The 24,115-nt window shown below is 34.2% G+C and overlaps 1 protein-coding gene across 1 annotated transcript in view; it reads right to left on the bottom strand.

The window, feature by feature from the left end:
• The window catches only part of SMCHD1 (structural maintenance of chromosomes flexible hinge domain containing 1), a 137,393-nt gene that overhangs the window by 69,718 nt on the left and 43,560 nt on the right, over positions 1-24,115 (bottom strand). Inside the window, exons 8-19 of the mRNA XM_069468214.1 lie at positions 22,470-22,636; positions 20,660-20,750; positions 19,112-19,322; positions 16,611-16,731; positions 16,346-16,529; positions 11,603-11,797; positions 9,722-9,835; positions 9,016-9,122; positions 7,871-7,953; positions 7,587-7,700; positions 3,069-3,146; positions 2,868-2,987 (exon numbers count right to left, since the gene is read on the bottom strand). Of these exons, the coding sequence (XP_069324315.1) occupies positions 2,868-2,987; positions 3,069-3,146; positions 7,587-7,700; positions 7,871-7,953; positions 9,016-9,122; positions 9,722-9,835; positions 11,603-11,797; positions 16,346-16,529; positions 16,611-16,731; positions 19,112-19,322; positions 20,660-20,750; positions 22,470-22,636 (1,585 nt within the window). The remainder of the gene's footprint in view (positions 1-2,867; positions 2,988-3,068; positions 3,147-7,586; positions 7,701-7,870; positions 7,954-9,015; positions 9,123-9,721; positions 9,836-11,602; positions 11,798-16,345; positions 16,530-16,610; positions 16,732-19,111; positions 19,323-20,659; positions 20,751-22,469; positions 22,637-24,115) is intronic.

Below are 24,115 nucleotides of genomic sequence, written 5' to 3'. Positions count from 1 at the left end.
AACAAAAAGCAAGTTCATTGGTCAGAAAATTCACTGGAGGTCAGAAACAGGCTAGGACTATGATAAAGATGGCATTTTAAATCTGTGCAAAAATTATATAAATTTTATTGACAATCCACTGGGGAAAATAATAAAGTTAGATCTTTATCTCACACCATACATAAAAGTAAAATTATAGAGGTAGAGATAAATTTATTTTTAAACTAAGAAATTATTAGAATATAAAGAATATGTTTATAACTTTATCAGAAGAATGAAATTCTAAGGCATAACACAATCTTCATTAGCTATAAAAGGATATATTTGCCTAAGGTAAATAAAATAGAAACTCCATATGAAAAAGTATTTGCAAAATATGCAATAAAGAATTAAAATTCAGAATTCATGAAAATCTCCTATAGACCAGCTATTCTCAAAGTGTGGCCTCTAGTCTAACAGTTTCAGTCATCCCCTGGGAACCTATTAGAAATGTAACATCTAAGGCCCACCTCAAACGTGCTGAATCAGAAACTCCAGGGGGAGACCTAGCAGGCTATGTTTTAACAAGCCCTTTAGGTGATTCTGATACAAACTCAAATTTGAGAACCACAAGTTTAAACTATTAAAATAGGCACAATAAATGAACAGGCTTTCACAGGTGACATACAATATCCAAAAGGCTAGAAGAGGTACACAACCTCAAAATTACAAAAATAGTTTAACCACCAAATATGCAAAATAAATACATAGTTTAGCTAAGAATGAGCATGTGGGAAACTGAAATTCTCATAGTCTGCTGGTGAGGGTACCACAGCATGGCCTTTTGGGAATTCTGCTTCTTGGTATCCACCCTAGAGAGATTCCAGCACATGTACACAAAGCAGTATAATTCTCTTCCAACAATACCGTTTGTAATGGCCAAAAAATTAGAAACAATATAAAAGGTTCATCAACAGGAAACTGCTTAAACTATAGCATATCCATACTATGAAACATATTCCACAGCTATTTAAAGAACATGGTAGATTTATATGTACAAAAAGAAACAGTCTCCCAAAAAATTGAAGAAAAGAAAAGAAAAAGAAAAAGAAAAAGAAAAAAAAAAAAAGCAAAGAAAACAGTCTCCAAGGCAGTCCTTCTGATCAAAGGAGGTCATCATAGCTACTTAGATCAGTTTGCTCCAAAATCCCCAAAACAATGACACTACAGATCTTTTAGAGACCTAAAAACCTACAAAAAAAGCAAACAAGAAAAGACAACAGTAATAGAATTTGAAGGCTAGAGAACATATGGACAAGTGGAACTGACTTAGCAGAAAGGTCCAAGCACATCAAATCCCCAAACAACAAAGTTACCAGAGACCCAATCTGATTCACACTGTAAGACACTCAAAAGTCTCAGGAATGGCTGTATCAAGTTGCAGTAAAATTGGAATAAAACTGGAAGATCTGTTGAAGTCTATTTAAGAAACAGTTCCCCAGATCCCCATCCCTTAATGCACAGGCCAAGTAACTGCCCTCCTCATCCCCAGTAAGGATGAAAAGTTTATTCTCTGCGAAAAGAAGAGTAGGTCTAAGAAGTAAGGAATGCAGCACTACTAAAAGTGTCAGAGTTTATTGCAAATAAAAAAAATCAAGTGAAAGATTATATACTAAAGCGAGACAACCCCTCAACAGTCTTCCCCAGCTTGGTTCCTAAAATCCTGGCAGCCAGGTCTTTACCCTCCTGGCACATGACTAGAAGGCTCTACTCTGGGAATCTGAACAGCCAAAGAGAGAAGGCCTAAAAATTCTCATATCATAATTTCCCCCCAATGAAATACAAGTTTTCAAGTTTTCTATCCTTAAATATGAGCAAATCACTAGTCATGTAAGAGAGTATCTAACACGAAAGACTCAGAGAAAGAGAGGAAAACAGTAACAAGAAAGAAACAGACTATGAGTAAGGAAAAATGCTTCAAGAAAAACCCCAACAATTATTAACATCTTCATAGAATTAATAAAGATACTGAATTAATGAAGTAGGAAGAGAGTGCTTTGAAAAGGAACAATGGGGGTGGGGGGAAATTTAGAAGCTAAAAATGATAGCAGAGGGGAAAAACTCAATAGAAAGTATAAAACATCTAGCTAAAGAAATCTCTAATGAAAGAGGAAAACAAAACCAAGAGATGGAAAGTAGAAAAAAGAAAAACATTAATAGTATATTGGATCCTTGAGTGAAACCTTTTGACTGAATCCAAACTTTACAGAACAGATCCTTTTAATAAAGGGATTTGTTCTGTGAAGTTTGGATTCAGTCGAGGGGCCACACTTCAGGATCTGGAGGGTCACACACGGCATTAAAGCTATGGGTTCCCCACCCCTTGTATACAACATCAAGTTGAGGAAATCTCCAATGAAGTAGAAAAACAAAGAGATGGAAAGTAGAAAAAAGGAAAATAGTGTATCAGAGATCCAACATTTTAATATTAGAAGTCTTAGAAAGAAAGCATACAGTAGGAAATCAAAGTAATGCAAGAAAATTCCTAGAAAATAAAACAGGAGCTTCCACACTAAAAGGGTATACAAGGTATACTGTTGGATGAAACTGGATGAAAACAAACTTACACCAAATGATACAATTTAAAATTCTAGAAATTGGGTGTGTCACATGCAAAGGGTCAGGAAATAGAACAGCATTAGACTTTACCAGAAACAATGGAAGGTAGAAAACAATGATGTCTTCAAAATTCAGAAGGAATATGTTACCAAGTTGATTTTTAAGGCCATTTAAAAATCCAGATGGTTACCTAACTGTTCAAACATCTTTTACTGAATTATTTATCTTTTCCTCTTTGATTTAAAATGCCACCTTTAGCATATATAATTATATATTAGTATTTTGCTTACCTTTAACAGAAAATTTAATTATTTTAGATGGTAGTGGTCTTCCTGCATAAGTGTCTGCATTACTTTCATTCAATACAACTTGTAATTTCAATGTGTAATTCCCCAACTTTTGAATGTTTTCTGGATAAATCAGGAAGAATTAAAAATCAAGTCAGCATAATACAGAAGAATTTTTTAACAATAAGAATTAAGAACACTCACCCATTTTTTTAAACCAGTAAGGCCATTTTCCTCCATGTTGACTAATATGAGAAATGATTTCTTTATTTCCACTTGAAGCTTAATAAAAGAAAAAAGAAGTAATTTGCCTTGAGAAATTGAATATAAAACATGAATATAAAATGTCACACTGGAAAACATCTTTATTGCTGTACATTTTAAAATTTCTTTTAAAGCTTCAAAAGCTCTAAAATCATCCTATGCAAGTGAACAATAATGAAAGTCTACACATTCAGCTCCTTAAAAATCCCTTTATTTCAAGTCTTTTACTTTATTTGTAAATAAGCTTAATTGGTACCCAAAAAAGAATATACAGTGAATTTTCTTTGATACTTAGAATCATTTTCCTTAAAAGTTTTCTCCAATTTTAAAATAAGCATAGTTTATTGATACAGAGTAATCTCCAAGTTCTACTCAATTACTGTTAAGAGAAAAAAGAAATACAGGAAGGATAAGTCAAAAACTAATAAAATTACTACCTAAAGGAGGAGGAAGAAAATAAGACAGAGGGATTACATGACTTCCCTGAAATAACATGACTTCTATGAAATAGTCCTTGATATTTATTGTCCACTTTGGAATTACGTAAACAACTTAAATATTCAAAAACCAGAGTAGCCAGGCACTGGGATTATACCAGTAATCCCAGCTACTTGGAGAGGTTGAGGGAAGAGGATTGCTTATGGTCGAGAGTTTGAGGCTGCAGTGAGCTATAACTATGCCAAAGCACTGCAGCCTAGTCAACAGAGTAGGACTCGAATCTCAAAAAAAAAAAAAAAAAACTACAAACCCATACACACAATAAAAATAAGGCCATTCATAAACAAAACCAAAATGTTTACCAAGTAGGTGACATGACCACATAGACAAGAGAATAATTTCAATTACCTTTAGAATTTTTTTTTTTTTTTTTTTTACTATTTACATAGAGAAAAATATTGTAAGGACAAATAGAGCCACAAACCAAATTTAATTCAATGGTGTTATTATTCATAATATCAGTATTATTTTGAAACGTCATATATATTATATGGTAAAGCAAATATGCAATTGTTAATACTGTTAAGAATCATGATTGTCAACATGAAAGTAAATATATTGTATGTGGCTGCATTTTTGTGACAGAGTGAGACTCTGCCTCAAAAATAAATATATAATTTAAAAATTTTTTTTAAAAGAGACTGGGTCTACCTCTGTTGCCCATGATGGTCTCTCACTCCTGGCCTCAAGTGATCCTCCTGCCTCAGCCTCCTGAGTTACTGGGATTACAAGAATGAGCCACTGTACCTGGCTTTCATAGCAGTGTTCATTGGACAATGGCACAGTTAGGTAGTCATGACCAAGAACTTAGGGCCCTCAAAACCTAACTATTTAATACCTAATCCTTTACAGTTTGCTACCCCTGTCATAAAGGGAAGAGACATTTAAGAAATAACATTTTGTCCAAAGGTGGGAAAACTTGGCTTGTATGGGAACCAAAAAAGCAATTGTGGTTGGAGCATGGTGAGTGAGGATGAGATGAAGTTGGAGAGAGAGGAAGAGCCAGTTGATGTGTGGAGTCTGGCAGAGCTATGACTGGTTTTCCAGGCCACTATAGGTGAAAATAATATAAAACAAGAGAGTAACATAAACAGATCTGCAATTTAAAAAGATCCCTTTGGGGTACAGTGAGGTAAATGAGCTGGAGCAGTGCAAGAATGAAAGTGGAGTCTCCAATGTGGTAATGACTAAGTGGTTAAAATGAGAGATCATGATGATTTGGACCTGAATGGGCAGAATAAAGATATACAGTTGTTCCTTGGTATACACAAGAGACTGGTTCCAGGACGTCTCTGTATACTAAAATCTACTGAAGTCTCATAGTCAGCTCTGTAGAGTCTACGTATATGTAAAGTTGTCCCTCCAAATACATGGGTTTCAAATCCCATGAATAATGTATTTTCAGATTTAGTTGAAAATATTCGATGTATAAGTGGGCCTGCACAGTTTAAACTCATGTTGTTCAAGGGTCAACCGTACTTTAGTATGGTACTTGGCTGTACACTGGTAACAAGAGATTAATAAAGGAATGGAAACACCAATCCTTTCCCAACTTTTCAATAAAAGTAAAGAGAGAACACTTCCTAACTAAGTCTATGAGGTCAGCATTACTTGATACCAAAGCCAGACAAAGACATCACAAAAAAGAGAAAAATATAGACCTTATGAATATTGATGCACAAATTCTCAACAAAATGATAGCAAACCAAATTGAGCAAAATTTTAAAAGAAATTGTCTTGGTTCACTTAGTGTTCCTTATAAAAGAATACCTGAAGGCAAGGTAATTTATGAGGAAAAGAGGTTTATCCGGCTCATGATTTTGCTAGCTATTAGATTGAGCATCTGGTGAAAGCCTCAGGCCGCTTCCACTAAGGGCAGAATAGGCAGAGATCACATGGTGAGAGAGGAAGCAGGAGAGAGAAGGGGCGGGGAAGGTGCCAGGCTCTTTTAAACAACCAGCTCTGTTGGGAACCAAGAGAGCAAGAACTCACTCTTTGCTGCCAGGACAGCACCAATTCATTTACTAGGGATCCACCCCCATGACACAAACACCTCTCCATTAGGTCCTACCTACAACAGTGGGGATTAAATTTCAACATGAGGTTTGGAGGGGACAAACATCCAAACCATAGCTGGACTATATACAATAACCAAGACGGATTTATTCCTGGAATGTAAGGATGTTTCAACAAACAAAAACCGGCCGGGCGCGGTGGCTCACGCCTGTAATCCTAGCACTCTGGGAGGCTGAGGTGGGTGGATCGCTCAAGGTCAGGAGTTCGAGACCAGCCTGAGCAAGAGCGAGACCCCGTCTCTACTAAAAATAGAAAGAAATTATCTGGCCAACTAAAATATATATAGAAAAAATTAGCCGGGCATAGTGGCGCATGCCTGTAGTCCCAGCTACTTGGGAGCCTGAGGCAGTAGGATCGCTTAAGCCCAGGAGTTTGAGGTTGCTGTGAGCTAGGCTGACGCCAGGGCACTCACTCTAGCCAGGGCAACAAAGTGACACTCTGTCTCCAAAAAAAAAAAAAAAAAAAACAAAAACCAATCAATGTAATATACTACTTTAACAGAATGAAGGAGAAAAAAATTCAAATAATCACCTGAACGGATGTAGAAAAAGCATGTGACAAAACAATAACCTTTCATGATAAAATACTAAATAAAAATGGAATAGGAAGACACTTCCTCAACATGATAAAGGCCTATATAAAACCCACAGTTATCATATGTGTTCAACTGTGAAAGACTGAAAGCTTTTCCTCCAAGATCAGGAACAAGACAATGATGCCCCCTTTCGTTACTTCCATTCAACATTGCATTGAAAGTCCTAGCCAGAGCAATTAGGCAAGAAAAAGAAAAAAAAAGCACCTACTTTGGAAAGAAAGTAATAAAAATTTTTTTGTTCATAGATGACATGATTTCATATGCAGAAAACTCTAAAGATTCCACAAAACAAACTGGCACAGCTAAAAAAATAATTCAGCAAAGTTGTAAGATACAAAATCACAGCCTGAGCAAGAGAGTGACCCTGTCTCTATAAAAAAAAAAAAAAGACACAAAATCATGTTAAAAGTTGCAAGATTGAAATATGTACTATTGTTAAGTTGATGATAATACTCAAAGCAATCTACACATGCAGTGTAATCCATCAAAACAGTTTGATACTGGCATAAAGACAGACACACAGAATCATGGAATAGGGAGCTCAGAAACAAGCCCTCACATGTATGGTCAATTGGTTTTCAACAAGTGTGCCAAATATCACTATATACTTGTGAGTCTGAACTATGGATTTTTAATTTTTGGTATTTTATTCAATATGTGTTCATTTTTGAATGCCGTGTTAAGTTTTTAAGTGTTGTAAATGAACTCATATTGAAGAAAATACCAAAAATCGAAACTCCATAGCTCAGACACACAAGTATATAGTGATATTTAATTATCTGTTCTACAGAACAGATAATTAAAAGTGTAAAATGTAAATATTTTAGTCAGTCGAGACAAAAGCAATGGACAAAAATGTTAACGAACAAGGTGATGAAGGTCGGAAATAGAAGATGAGCAGAAAGAGCTGGCTCTGTTCCCTTTACCACAGAGTGGACGAGGCTTACTATATGAACCAAGTATTTCTGGCCCACAGGTTCAGAGCTGCAGTATTTCTGATTTGGAAGGGACCTTAAGGCTTAACTAAATTCCTACCCAGTACAAATTCCTCTATGTATATACACCATATCTTTACTTTAGCACAGTTACCTACATGGCAAAATTTAAAATAAAATGTTTAAGAAAAATTAGAAAAATATCCACAAAAAGTAATTATTCATAACACACTTGAAATTCCTACCTTTAATCAAATCTATTTCAGATTCCTTGGTCATCAATAATTAGAAGACATTTAAATCTGCATTACAGCTTTAAGAATAATGTTAAAGAAAATCAGTTTTTATACTTACAGTGTAATATAACTTTAAGCTCAACTAGGAGTTTCTTTGACCCTCCGTGACTTGTTCCTGGAAGCTTTTGCATTGCTTCCCCTTTTTTATTCAGTATTTCAATTCTTAACGCACCTATATGAGTCCAAAATTAAAAGAAAGAATATCTTAATTATACCCAAAGAATCTGGTGACTCCACTAAGGTCTTTCTTTACATTACATTTCAATTTTTCACGGTCCTTTACATATTGGAAATTTAAGACAAAAGAAAAGTATTTTTTTGGTATTAGAAAAATAAACATACCAATGGGGGTTCCAGCAGGCCTAATCTCATTAGGCGATAATGCATCTCCTTCAGGCCAAGTTACCGACAATCTATCAGGGAGCCTGTTATGAAACCACATATTAATGTTTCACAAATATTTCTAATTATGGTCTTGGTTAGATATAAGTTATTTTCTAGTAACTTAAATATTTACTGTTGATATACTGTGAAAGGTTAAATGTGGAATTCTATATAATTAATCATCTAAAAATTTTTTCCTTCCTAACTATTGCTGTGGCTACTAAAAAAAAAAAGACAAAATCTCTTGATATTATGAGCCAAGAACTGTCAAATTTTTATATTTGTTTATAGTATAAGTTATCCTTGGGAGATAAAATAACCTGTAACAATCAAAATTCAGTAAGAATCAGAATTCAGTAAGAATCAAAAAGACTGCATCATTAGCTATACAAGCAGAAGAGTCATTTTCTACCTCTTTTACTTTATTTTTACTAATCTTTACCTCAGCAGGTACTATAATTTTCTTCTAGTTGTACACCAAATCAAGTAGTTTTTTTAAAAAAAAAATGCCTTAATCACAGCGCCTTTAAGAGTGGCACTTTACTGGACAAAATGTAATGGGAAAAAAAAAAAGTGACACTTTAGCTATATAAGATTTCCTTCTTTTTCTACAAAACAAATGGAAGATTCTGTTTTTGTAACTAGATCTCTCAATTGTTTTTCTTTTTAAAGTCAGGAAGTTCATCTTAATATATATAACATATATATCATCTAAGAATACAAATTCCCTATCAGCAGAATGAATAACACAGTCAAAAATACTTAAACACACTACAATTCCTATTAATTTTTCTTTTTCTTTTTTTTTTTTTTTTTTGAGACAGAGTTTCACTCTGTTGCCCGGGCTAGAGTGCCATGGCGTCAGCCTAGCTCACAGCAACCTCAAACTCCTGGGCTCAAGTGATCCTCCTGCCTCAGCCTCCAAAGTAGCTGGGACTACAGGCAGGTGCCATCACACCCAGCTAATTTTTTCTATTTTTAGTTAGAGACGGGGTCTCGCACTTGCTCAGGCTGGTCTTGAACCCTTGGCTTCCCAGAGTGCTAGGATTACAAGTGTGAGCCACCACACTGGCCTTTGTTATGTATCTTGAAATGTGACTTACCTTGCCATTTCATCTTCTACGTATTTCTTAACAGCTTTCTCAGCAACTGTCCTATCCAGCTTTGCAATTGGCACAGTTCTTATTTCATCATAAAGTGCCTGAGGTTCCTGAATAAATAAAGGTATAGCAAAGAAAAGGTATATTCAAAGAAAACTATTTAAATTTAACTTCAATAAAAACACCCATTTGTTTCTTTCAAAGAAATATATTTTATTTAAGTATATAAATCACAGTAGCTATCCTTAAATTTTATCACAGTGTTTATTTCATTTTTTATGTAACCTCCACAGACCTGATATACCATTCAAATATTTACAAGGAGAATGATGTAGGAAAAATAATCTACTCCAGTTTTACAGTTATTCATTCTTGAAATGTTTCTCCAGTGTTTACTATTTACTAGTTTGTGGGCCCTAGAGGAAATGTGCACTTTATAAAATTACTGTGATGACTAGCAATAATGTATGTATGTCTGTGAAACACAGGGCATATAGATGTTAACATAATAATAATCTATAGCAGTAAATATTTAAAAGCTAATTAAGCTTTTAGCTTAGAAACACAAAAAACCATGCAAATACTACAACTACTTTATCCAATGGAAAAACCAAACATAAGCAAAATACAAAATATTATATCTTAACATTTATACAAAAATGGTGCCAAGAAACTGTCAATAAGTATTTTTTATTACATGAAATCTTACCATTGCAATTTGAACCTCTCCTCCTGTAGCATATACTTCTCCATCATGATCACCATAAAGAAAAAATTTTACTATGCTTCCATAAAAGACGGGAAGTGTCTTGATTGTCTTAACCTAATAATTAGTTTTTAAAAAGGGTTTCAGTATTAATATTTATTAAGAGAAAGTTTTAATAATAATTATTTCATAGAACTTTTTCACACAAAGAAAAACCAAAAAACTTTGGTAACTATCATTAGAAAAACTAATGAAACAATCATTCTATTAATATTCAAATAAAATTATATTTCTGAAGTTCTCCACTTATTCTTAACAAATCTTTGTAAAAATGCAGCAGTTTCTTCATACAAATATGTCATAGGTAAACATGTGTCTTAAAAGTCCATAACTCTTCAATTATTATGAATGCCAAAGTATCAGAAATCTTTTTTCTCCATAAAATCTTGCTCTCAGACCATGAACAGCAATTTATGGACTTTTAACAAGTTAACACGTCTTTCAAATAAATTAGCTCAAAACTTGTCTATATTTCTTTTCCTTACTTGGCTTGAAAAATCTAAGGGTAATTTCCATTAGTCCAATTCAGAAATTTCCAAAGACTACAAGAGTTTATACCCTTTCTAGCCTCGTTCTAAACTAGTTCTCTTCGCATGCACGCACGCATGCACACAAAATGGGTTACAGGACAACCCAACTCTTACTGCTCACTGTTTCCCTGCCCTATATGTGTGTCTATGCTCAGATGATATTATTTAGAAAGCATTTTACTCAATCATGCAAAGCATTTAACAAAATGATCACCCCTTCTTTCCTCTAAGTCTTCACTTAGCTTCAGGGATATCATATTCTTCTAGTTTCCTTTCATCTCACCAGCTTATCCCTGTCACTCTCCTTTGCCCGCTCCTCCCTTCCATTCTAACCCCTGAATGGTGGGAGTGCTCTAGGCTCAGTCCTTTGTCTCTTTAGCTACACTCCCCACTTCTAGGTGATCTCATCCAATTCTATGGCTTTAAGTATATGAAGGTGTCTTTCTCATTTATGGAGAGAATGGATGCCCTTCTACCTTTGTAATTATCTGTGTAAACCCAAGCCTCTACTCCTTTTAAGGTCTACACAAATGCTCGTTCTTGTCCCATGATTTGCTCTATTCTCCTAAGCCCCAATACCATCCAAAGTGAAAAAATCCTCTCTTTTCCTTCTAAACTGCCGAAGCGTTATTAATCCTTTCTTTTCAATGCACGTATTCTCTCCTTACCTATTATTATTTATGTTTACATCATCTCCATTTGTAGGCTATAATATCCCTAAGAACAAAGTACACATCCTAGATCTTGGCATTCTCCACAATATAGTCAAAAGCTGCAATAACTTACTGTGTTTGCAGGTGCTCAACAAAAAGTATTTAAAAATCATTACTTCACACCACATTTTTTAAAAAAAAAAAACACTGAGATCTGCATGTGAGTAAAGTTTAGTGTAACAAACAATAAAAAACCTTGCTGATTAAGCTTTTGGCAATAAACAAGGTTTTTTAAAATGCTATAATAAATTATGTAATTAAAATCAGTTTGTCCTTTTCATTCTCTCCTGGCCTCTCAGAAGCTAATACTTGCATTTTGTTGTTACTGTTGTTAAATTCTAATACATCTTAGTTTCAAATTCTACTAAAAATCGAATCTAAAAATAAGTTAAATCTCTAGAGATGATGGAAGGCACATGGTGTCAAACATGTCCTTGAAGAGTCTGAATAAAATTTTTTCATGAAATGTAAGATTGTAAAAAAGCTATTTGTAAAAATAAAATATTTTTTATATATGCAAGTTTGCATATGTATTTTAAACTAAACTGTTGTAAGAAAAAATAAAAAGAAATTAAACTTACCAGCTGTCCTGCTTTGTATATTTTTCCATCCCATTCTATTGCCAAGTATGTTGCCCAGGGGCCTTGCTTTTTAGAAGGAAGATCAGGACGTGTAATTACTCCTTTAAAATGTGTAAATTTTATTTGTTTATCATACTTTTCATGACAGTCCTTCAGCCATAAAGCAAATTCTCTGTCAATTTTCATTCGTTGCTCCTGTAAAATTTTAAAATGTCCTATGAAATATAGGCTAATAGTAAACAAATATAACCATAGATACTTGTCACTCATTTCATTTTTCCTTCCATATACCTCAAATCAGAAAACCTAATAAAAACTAAACTATTTTGCTAAATCCTTCTCTTGTAAAAATTTAGGAGATTTCAAACAAAAGCATTACCAAAGAAGACATCTTTGATATCATTCTTGGAACCAAGGTCTCAGTGGTCAATATCAACAACAAAACTTTCCTTTCCTACTTTATTAGGTCATTAAATATGAAATGTCCAATTTCAAATCAAAAATGCAGTTTATTATATCTCAAACAAGAAGCAGTACAATTAATCAAAGTGTGTGCCTAAACTATTGACACAGTTTTGCCATCTTCATGGTAGCTTGCTTATGCCAGCAGCGAAGGAGCCTGGAAGAGTGAGAGGCAATGAAATTACAAAAGACATTTTCCACAGTTTGTTTAGAATTGAATATTTTTCCTTGCAAGAAGTGGTCCAAAGCCTTGAAGAAGTGGTAGTCAATTGGTGCAAGGTCTGGTGAATACGGTGGACGACAGAGAGTTTCCAAGTCCAGCTTCTGTAGTTTGAGCAGTGTTGTTTTTTGCAATATGTGGTCTTCCAAGAGGATTGGCCTATCTCTACTGACCGACCTCAGCTGCTTAATCACAACCATCCTCATCATTTCATCCAGTTGGTTGCAGTAGACATCCACTGTAATCGATTGACCAGGTTTCATGAAGCTGTAGTGGATAATACCAGTGCTGGATGACCAAACAGACACCATTAGCTTGATGAATATTTGGTTTTGGACTGTGTTTTGGCATTTCATCTTTATCCAACCACTGTGCCAAATGCTTGTTGCAATTGTCAAAAAGAATCCATTTTTCATTACACGTTAACAATACATTGTAGAAATGATTCACCTTTGTGTTGTGACAGCAAACAAAGGCAAGAAGACAATTTCTCTTCTGTTACTCATTTAATTCACGCGGTATCCATCTATCCAGCTTCTTTACCTCGCCCATTTGTTTCAAATGGTCCAATATTGTTGGAATAGTAACGTCAACCTTGCTGCTAATTCCCATGTAGGTTGAGATGATTTCACTTCCACTACAGTTTTCAGCTCACCATTACCACATCTTGGTCTCAGGTCACCCACATGGTTCATTTTCAAGATTAAAATCACCAAAATGGAACTTCTCAAACCATCGAAGTACTGTGCATTCATTGGCCACATCCTTCCCAAACACTTCATTGATATTTCGAGCAGTCCATGATGCATTGGTTCCATGACAGAACTCATATTAAAAAATAACACAAATTTTTTACTTATCCATGGTTTTGTAAAAATTGCTCTAAAAGAAATTTGAGGCCGGGCGTGGTGGCTCACGCCTGTAATCCTAGCACTCTGGGAGGCCGAGGTGGGCGGATCGTTTGAGCTCAGGAGTTCGAGACCAGCCTGAGCAAGAGCGAGACCCCATCTCTACTAAAAATAGAAAGAAATTATATGGACAGCTAAAAATATATATAGAAAAAATTAGCTGGGCATGGTGGTGCATGCCTGTAGTCCCAACTACTCGGGAGGCTGAGACAGGAGGATCCCTTGAGCTCAGGAGTTTGAGGTTGCTGTGAGCTGATGCCACGGCACTCACTCTAGCCTGGGCAACAAAGTGAGACTCTGTCTCAAAAAAAAAAAAAAAAAAAAAAGAAATTTGAAAGATAATCACAAGCCAAAACGTCCATTTGAAAGAATGAGGATATATCTTCACAATAAAAAAAGAAGTGTCAAAGTGAGATGTCAGAGATATCAGCCATCAAACATAGTACTTAAGGAAATCAGATATTCCATATTTAATAACCTAATAAATCCTAGGGTATACGAAAAAATGGTAACACTTGTTGCCTAGGAGGAGAACTAGTTGGCTCCAAAAAAGGAGTGGGTGGAGGCCTTCTCACTATAAACCACACATATTCTTAATGGGATGACAAAGACTCATTATGTACGAAGCACATACATACATACAGTACATAGACAGATGGTAAATCTGTGATATTAAAATTTTACTGGGGGAAACCATCAAGAAAAAATGTCTTAAAAGGCTCCTTATGAGGAGGATAATGAAAATAAAGTTGGGGCCAGGCGCGGTGGCTCACGCCTGTAATCCTAGCACTCTGGGAGGCCGAGGCGGGCGGATCGCTCAAGGTCAGGAGTTCGAGACCAGCCTGAGCAAGAGTGAGACCCCCGTCTCTACTAAAAAACAGAAAGAAATTATCCGGCCAACTAAAATATATATAGGAAAAAATTAGCCGGGCATGGTGGCGCATGCCTGTAGTCCCAGCTACTAGGGAGGCTGAGGCAGGAGGATCACTTAAGCCCAGGAGTTTGAGGTTGCTGTGAGCTAGGCTGATGCTATGGCACTCACTGTAGCCCGGGCAACAGAGTGAGACTCTGTCAAAAAAAAAAAAAAAAAGAAAAGAAAAGAAAGTTGGGAAACACTGCTATGCAAAATTATTTTCTTTTTAATTTCATATTTTGTACATTGGCCTATTAAAAATTAAATGATAAAATAAAAATTAAGAGATGTGTTTTTGTCAATCATCCTTCACCCTGGTGGGAGAGAATATGGACATTTGTGCTCTACCCTAAGCTGCCGTACACTCACTCATTTGATACCCATCTGTAGGACAATGAGGAGGTAAGACAATCTTCCCATAACATGCTTTCACAGAGGACAATCCATAAAGTTACAGAAGCCCATTCCTTCCTACATACCTTATGTCATAATATACCATTTTCCAAAGGAAAATCAGGCAAAATTTAAAATGATTTTAGCCTAAATTTTTGAATTGTACTGTTAGAGGGATACACTATCTTAATTATTAATAAACAAAATTTGATTTTAAAAAGTTACTTGAGTAAGAAATACATGTACATGGTAAAGACTCAGAGGTCCAAAATGGTATACAGTTTCAAGGAAATCCCCACTGCTCTCACTCCTGTCCCAGGTATCAACTCTTTCCCAAATCAGCAAATCATTGTTGTCAGTTTGCCAGCTTGACATGGATATTAAAATTATTAACGAGGAGCAGGAAAGTCTGACTACCAAATTCTTAAACTGCATTCTAAAATACTCAGGATGCATTATCAACCAAAAAAACTGCCAGATGCATCAATTAAATCCAGAAACTCAGTAACAGTCAAAGTATAATGTACTAGGCATGGCAAGGTGACAGCTAATCTAGGAGAGTAGTATGTAGACAGTCATTCTATTCTTTCAAGTTTTCCATATATTTGAATTTTTCAAAACTTGAAAAAACACATTTAAAAAGTACAATGTAACAAATTAATAGAATTAACCTATTTTAGATAAATTTTGAAAAGATCTAACTGCGCAATCAACATTGGATAATAAATACCATATTTATAAATGAATTCTAAATGTATTATAACTCATTTTTTATTTGTTTGTTTGTTTGTTTGAGACAGGGTCTCACTCTGCTGCCTGAGCTAGACAGCAGTAGTGTCATCATAGTACAATGCAACCTCAAACTCCTGGGCCTCAAGTGATCCTCCCACCTCAGGCTCTCAAGTAGCTAGGATCACAAGTGCGTGCCACTGCACCCAGATAATTTGTTTTGCTTTTTGTAGAGACAAGGGTTCCCTACGTTGCTCAGGCTGGTCTCAAACTACTGACCTTCTCAAGCAGTCCTCCCACCTCGGTCTTACAAAGGGTTAGAAGTAGAGGCATGAGCCACCATGCCTGGCTATGCTAACTCGTTTGATAAGACTGTTCTTAGTGGATAATTCTTAGAAGTGTCTTAATCTTCTGTGATTCAGAATCTCTACAACAGCAAAATTAATTCTGACATTTTACATGAATGACTGACTATAAATACTATGTACTATGCCTAGCAATTTTAACTTGATAATAAAAACATCTATTTCTTGACAACTTAATACTAAACTACTGAAAGAGTAGTTTCAAGTAAAAGTTTCTGAGGTAGGTGCATAGAATACAAGCACACTAGTATACTAGTACCATTCAACTTTTTAAAAAAATTATTCACAGTGGAATCATTTTTTTATTAATCAACGCATGTATTTTAATAATGATTCAGTCTCAAATCATCTTTTAGCTAAAGTATTCCACAATTCTAGCCCATTTTTACCTTTAAGACTAGCTTAAAATTGCATAATTAGGTTATTGCTGTACATAGCCCTTAAAATAGACACAATTGTTCATATATGCTCTCATTAAGTGGAGATGTTTCTGTGGCTTGTATTTACTATGTAAAGGGCTTGATATTAAGATCAAATAAACAAATGTAAATTCTATCCAAACATAATCACTTTAAAATTTCTGAGTGATATAAACACTTGATTGTTCATGAAACATTTATACATCATATTCTTTTGATTCAATAAATCCAAAGTATACGAAATATCAGTAAAAACCTACACTACTAGTATCTTTCATTTTACTTAAAATAGAACATTTACAAATATTCAAAACTTTATATTTAAAAATCATACCTGTCCATTTAAAATTCTTGTAAAAAGAGTGTTCTTATCTTTCAATTTTAGCTCAAGATCCATAAAAGTCAGTTTATTTGTGCTGACCTGGAATTTGTCATTAGTGAATAATGCACCAGATATTCTATTGTAGCATTCAATTGGTGCAAGCCCTCTCTTCTTAGGAGGAGTACACCAGTCAAAGCTTGAACAGAACAAAATATATTAGTTAATAAAAAAGATTAGGTTATAAAATAATACAATTTCAGCAAAAATCAAAACTTACTCTTCAACTGATGTATAGGGTATTAATCGTCCATTCCAAAAACATTCAAAAATAGGCCTTTTCCCTCTTGCTGCCTTCTCAAGTATGAAACAATCATCATCATCATCTTCATCTTTTAATTCTAGATCAAAAGGGTTAAGTGGAACAAAATTTTTATTACTATAATGTATGTGCAATTTTTATCGCTCTGAAGTCAACTGCTATAATGAAATATTAAAGTTGCTTCAGAGAGATGATAATGCAAACACATAATCTTTCACATCACAATCTATAAAGCCTGAAGGTAGTTTTACTCTGCCCTCAGAAAGGCAGGTTTCCAAAGTGGTTCCAGATTACCATTTAAAAGTCTGCCATTTAAAAGTCAATAATTACTTATATACTAATCAATCTGTGTTAAGAGTACTACATTAGCTGCTGAACCTGTAAACTTTAAAACCTATTTATAGAATTAAAAGCGTCATATACCCAAAAAGATTAGCTTAAATCTTGCATCCAAAACAGTTTCACAATTCTGTCAGAACCAGTACATTCACATGAAAATCATCTGAGAAATCGATGACATTTAATAGTATCAAGTTTGCCTAGTTTGGACAAATTAGTCAATAATACGGAATTTAAATTTACTTTTTATGAACTATTTCATTTGCAGATTCAGGTAAGCAAGAAACATGCATGCAGTTGGAATTACAACATACATTACTATGTATCAAAAGCATGATTAGCACAATTGTCTATAACATTATGTTTCTTAGTAATACATTCTCATTTATCCAAATAAATTAGGATTAAACATTATGATCCTGATATATTAACACCTCAGCTACCCTGGCATTAAGTCGTCCATCTAAAATAAAGCCTTCTCCCCAAAAGCCCTCACAAGAAATCCCTATGTAAAAGTTCCTTTCTTCATGCCTATAATCCTAGCACTCTGGGAGGCTGAGGTGGGAGGATCCCTTGAGCTCAGGAGTTCCAGACCAGCCTGAGCAAGAGCAAGACCCCCTCTCTACTAAAAATAGAAAAAATTTGCCAGGTGTTGTGGTGCATGCCTGTAGTCCCAGCTACTTGGGAGGCTGAGGCAGGAGGATCACTGAGCCCAAGAGTTTGAGGTTGCAGTGAGCTAGGCTGACACCACAGCACTCTAGTCAGGGTGACAGAGTGAGACTTTGTCTCAAACACAAAAAGTTCCTTTAAATCAAACTAAATCACTTTGCTCTTAAAGAAGATTCCCTCTGATCATCACTCAACTTACTGGCTCTTATTTTAAGATATCATTTGAAAACTTTATATCTTTTTGTCTATAAGCATAAAAAAATTAGAAATAGCAAATTTAAAAAGTCAGAGAAATCACAGGAGGCGGAGTCACTGAGAAATAATATGTAAATATTATCATCTCTCTGAAGCAACTTTAAATAAATAATGCTGGGCACTCTGAGAATTTGCCTCAGTTTCTTATTTAACCGTCACAATACCTCTATGAGGTATGAACTCCTACCCCCTTTTCACAGATGAGCAAACTGATGTAAGGAGTAGTTTGTCCAAGTTTACAACAGAAAGTAGCAAAGATGGGATTCAAATTAGGAAGTCTGGTTGCAGAGCCCACAAAACTAAGAACGTACTTATTAATGAAGCATTCTGGATAAGAAAGTTTGGTATTATTAATCTAAAAATTCACTACAATCTCATTAATCCCAGTAGGATTTTTTTAAGTGAACATACAAAGCTGATTCTAAAGGTTATCTGTAAGAGCAAAAGTTTAAGAATATTTTCAAAAAAGAAAAATAGTGAGCATGTCTTGCCCTGAAGATATCAATATACAGGATAAAGCTATAAGACAGTATCATTACTTATGTACAAAAATATAAAATAGTATCTTACAGTAAAAAGTCTAGACCTACATACTTACTGGAACTTTATATTATAAAAGTAATATTTCTAACTCCTGGGAAAATTATAATATTCAATAACTGATGCTATGAAACTGAACACCACCTAGAAAATACTTAGTTAAATCCCTACTTTATGTACAAAAAAGACAGACAGATGTATTAAACATCAAATGACAAAAACAAAAACAAAAAAACTACAGAATCTTTTTATAATCTTGACGTGTAAAAACCCTTTCTACAGCAAGAATAAATCAGAAAGCATAAAGAAAAAACTGATAGATGTGGCTGCATGAAGTATAAAACTTCTTTATAAATAAAAAAAATAAAGGAAACATGTAAAGGAATAATAAGCACATATATGTAGCAGTTTAGTTCAGTAAGAAATCCAAGATAAAAGAAAAATTTCTCAAAGCTTTATTCACCTGAAATTAAAAATATACAAAAATCAATAATTATAAAAATTACAAATGCCTAACTTAAGACTTACGTAAGGAAAAAATTTTTAGTTATTTATCTAACCTTAATAGCCTAACTAATAACAATCATTTAATGAAACAAATCACTATGCTAAATCACAACTTCACATTCAGTAGCTAAGATAAGACATTAACGTACTTGATGGAAAGCACGGATCATCAGGGTAAGTTTCTCTATCATATAAGAAAGGATGGTATCGGATAATCCCTTCCACTACACCGTCTCCTTCAACATGAGCCTTGAACTCAAAACTATCAGCTGCTGTGTTTATATACAATGTTTGCATGTCATCTTGTATTTCCCTTAGGTTGACAATTTTAGGTGCCTTCCCTTTTTCAAACATAGAAATCTAAAATAAAAATAAAACAAAAACAATTAAATTCTATGGTCACTTGACTTTTGCTCTCAGCTATGATTCAACAACAGAATAGGCAAAAATTATGTTTATTTGTACAAGTAACTGTCTGATTTAATGAAATATATATATTTATATATGGATTAAATAGCTTTAACACATTAACTGTCACGTGAGTTGTATTTAACTCAGGCTAGTTTTGAGGGAAGGGCCTAGTGAAGCATATGTAACTCACATGTCTCTTAACCATGGGAGCCACGAGAACTATTTCTCAAGTTGCATAATTTACACACAGAAAACAATAAAAAATAACGAATTTTCAATTAAATTATACAGGATCGTTTTGCTTTCAAAGTTTTTATTCTATTTACATAATAAAACACTGTGGACCCAAGGAAAAAAATTCCTTTTTCTAATGTGGCGGTCAATGTGTTAAGAAGCATTTCAATAAGGAATATACTACTAAAAACTATAAAGTAAGCAAAGAAACAGTAAATTAGAGCTAAACGACAGATAAGTAACGAGTATATTTAATTCAAGGTTCAAGGTTTCTTGCTAGAGGCACAAGTGGAATAACATTGTACATGAAATTTTTTCTAATGTGTGGGCGAGGATATTAAGAACCTAACACTCAAATGTTCTGTGCTTCTAAATTTTGTGACCACTAGAAGACTTCTATGAACAAATGGAAAAACTATGTTATGTCCCTTTTCCTCTCTGCTTCAGGACAAGATGTTCAGTAACAATTCATATCACTATAAAAGAGAGAAAAGGCCGGACGCGGTGGCTCACGCCTGTAATCCTAGCACTCTGGGAGGCCGAGGCGGGTGGATCGCTCAAGGTCAGGAGTTCGAGACCAGCCTGAGCAAGAGTGAGACCCCGTCTCTACTAAAAATAGAAAGAAATTATCTGGCCAACTAAAATATATATAGAAAAAATTAGCCGGGCATGGTGGCGCGTGCCTGTAGTCCCAGCTACTCGGGAGGCTGAGGCAGTAGGATCGCTTGAGCCCAGGAGTTTGAGGTTGCTGTGAGCTAGGCTGACGCCACGGCACTCACTCTAGCCCGGGCAACAAAGTGAGACTTTGTCTCAAAAAAAAAAAAAAAAAAGAGAGAAAAAAGAGAAACATAGTACTATAATAAATAAAAGTTCAAGAAAAATACATCTAGGAATGATCTCTTTACTTGGGTATCAAATAATCAAAGTACTTTGGTAAAAGACAAGGAGAGGGAAATTATCTAATTACTGACTGGTTTTTGTTATTCAGAGTCACTTGGAATCAGGACACATAACTAAAAATTTGTAATATTTAAGATGGATTATTCTCTTACTTCAATATCAATGTTGTTGAAAGGTCCAACTTCTTTTGATGTTCGTATTTCATTTCCTTTTGGGCCATGAATATAGTAATGATAGATATGCCTAAAATATAGAATAACTTTATACTTTTAATTCATATAAAAATTAGCTTATATAATCTTCTATCAAAAAAAATTTATTAACAGTACTCATTAGGTGCCAAGCACTTTATTAAACATTTTTAAATACAGTATTCCATTTACTAGTAAAAACAATTCTGAGATGCAGGTACTATTACATCTCATTTTACAGATACAGAAACTGGGGTACAGGGAGTGTATATAATTTATCGAAGGTTACAGAACTAGAGTTAAGGAGAGGTGGGCTTCAACCCAGGCCTTTCCAACTTCAAAGCCCACATATTTTACATGTCCAAGAAGTATAGTTTATGAAATAACTAAAAAACTAGAAAGCAACAGTCTATAATTCTATTTGCCAGGGATATTCTAGAAAGAACTTCATTATCAGGACAGGGGTAGACTGCATTGGATATCTTTAAATAATCTTCTCAATGTGAGAATATCAACCTAGAATGTTCATTTCTCCTCTCCTATGGCACGATCTTACCCCAACATTCCAAAAACAAACAAAACTAATAAATTCCACATCATCCCATTGAACACCACCACTTCAGAAATCTTTCTATTTTATTTTTTTAAGTTTAAGAAGATTACATTTTGGTGGGATTATTCACATCTTTAGTTATCCTGAAATAGATTATTTGCAATATTTCTTCTTTGTTAGAGTAAAAGTATATTTTAATTATGTTTTTCACATTGAGCTCCTTCAGAAAAAGAAACTATGACTATAAAGTAACTAATAAAATACATAGTAGAGAAGAAAAATCCAAAGTCCTATTTAAATATCCTGGGTTTCAGGGGCAATAAATAGCAATATTGAAGAAGAAAAAAAGTATTCCTAAAAACCAAATTTATGTTCCCATAAAAACAAAAACTTTAAATTCTGTTAATATGCATTTATGTATAGAACAGAGAATCTCAAATTAAGTGCAATGGGGTAAATGTGAAAAGAGACTTTTTTTTAAAAAGTATGAATTTTGTGCAGATAAACATCTTGCAAGAATCAGTAATTCAAACTAATACAAATTATGGACACGATCCAGTAAATAGAACATATCATACAGCTATAGAGAAAAAACTTAGAGCCATTAAATAAACATTCCTATGATTTGTCTAATGGGATATACAGTCCCTACAAGTTTTACTGGAATAGATACACAATGACTTATTTTCAGTACTAATATGTCACACAGGTACACAAGTATACATATTTTCTTATTTTAATAGATTTGATGCATTCATTTGATAAACATTTATTGAGCATCAGCAAGATACTCTACACACTGGGGATATAGCAGTGAACTTAAAATGACATTTCAATGGGAGAAAGCTGACAAAAAAATAAAATACATGGTATGAAAGATTATGATACATGTTATGGAGAAGCAGCACAAAATGGAGACAGAAGAAGTGATGGCGCTGAATTTGACAAATTCTGAAACTCATTTTTAATTTTATAATAAACGTCAAAAATCCTGTGCCTCAAATAATGCTCAGTACACTGAGATAGTCTACAAATATTCACAGAATAAATGAATAGAGAACTGTTTTAACACGGACAACAGAGTACTTGATACTGAAGGGGAGGAAATGGTACAGGAGCAAAAAGGACAGCCAAGAGGCTTCAATGTATCTATAGTATTTTCTGTCTTTTTAAAAAAATTAAGTAGCAACATTTCCTGAACCAAATATAATTACTTACGCTAACTGTCGCGTCCAAAGATGGAAATAATTTTTCAAGTACTGTATGTGTTCTGGTTGTACCCCTGTGATAACAACAGCAGTAAAGCTATTTTTTTCCTTCTCCTCTGTGATAAGATGATGTAGAAATCTTTCATCATCATTTGTAATGTGAAGAGAATCAGATGGCTACAAAAGCAAATATAAATACAAGAGATTAAATCATTTGAATTATAATTACATAATAACTATTATATCAAATTTTAATGTGATTCATTTGGATATTTTCAGAAATAGGCTTCAGGAAAACTTCTTGTAGGACACTGGCCCAAAACAACAAACTGGCTGATTGTGTGAAAACACTGGGAGGACAGGGGAACTTTCCACACAGACTGTTAAACTGGCACACATAAAGAGTACTCTATCCCATAATGCTAATTTTAGAATCACAAAGGGAAAGGTAAAAACAAATACAGAATTTTAAAATGCCTTTAAAAACTGAGGATACTTATCCTAGGATGGAATGAGTCCTTACTTGGGATACCTACCACTTGACTTTGTCAGGACCAATGCCCAGCCCTCCATGTTCAAGAAAACTAGAGGGAAGCCTGGACCCAGCTGGCTGAGTCCAAACAGTTTTTAAAAGGGGGTAAAATCATCCTGGGCACCAGTCCACTTTAATATCTGCAGCTTATATAAGGGGGCAAATATGAGGATAAAAATTACAATCTTCTCAATTTGCAGGATGTTTATGTTTTAATACTTTCATACATATGTATGTGTGTGTATACACATATATCCAATCATGTGCCACATAATGACATTTCAGCCAACAGACCACATATACAATGATGGTCCCCTAAGATTATAATACCATATTTTTACTGTACCTTTTCTATATTTAGATACACAAATACTTATCATTGGTGTTACAACTGCCTACAGTATTCAGTACAGTAACTGTACAGATTTATAGACTAGGAGCAGCAGGATATACCATACGGCCTAGTTGCGTAGTAGGCTATTCCATCTAGGTTTGTGTAAGTATACCCTATGATGTTCGCACAATGACAAAATCACCTAATGATGCATTTCTTAGAACATTATCATTGTCATATGTCATGACTGCATATACTAAATGTATTGCTACAGATAAACAAAATTTAAAAAATAAAAACATAATAAGCACATATTATTACTTTCTTAATTAATAATAAAAACAAACCCTTCAAAATCATTCTAGTGCATCTTTATACACTAAATTACTAATATTATAGCTACAATATATATTATACAAGTAACATTTTCCACACTTTGAGAGTTAGTAGATTAATCTGGGTTTATCACTGATGCAAATTCATTATCCAAATATTTATCAAGCATGTTCTCTAGTCCTATGCCTCAACTTGTGCCTCAGGAAGATAGGTCCAAGATAAATAAGATAGTGTGCTCTTGATCTCTACAAATTCCATCTAGTTCTCATGACTTTTTAATTCAAAAATAAAATGCCATCTGGTAGGAGATGAAAAGTAAATGATTACGAAACAACATGCCATTACAAAGACAGGAACCAAGAACTACAGAGGTAAAAGGAGGGTGACATTCATCTAGCAGAAGACTGAGTAAGAACATTCCAGACAAATGAAAACAGGATTTAAGAGTATAAAG

The sequence above is a fragment of the Eulemur rufifrons genome, chromosome 5 (genome assembly GCF_041146395.1).
Source record: "Eulemur rufifrons isolate Redbay chromosome 5, OSU_ERuf_1, whole genome shotgun sequence".
NCBI classification, from domain to species: domain Eukaryota; kingdom Metazoa; phylum Chordata; class Mammalia; order Primates; family Lemuridae; genus Eulemur; species Eulemur rufifrons.
The sequence above is the reverse complement of the archived record's forward strand: the minus strand, read 5'-3'. Positions and strand labels throughout refer to the sequence as shown.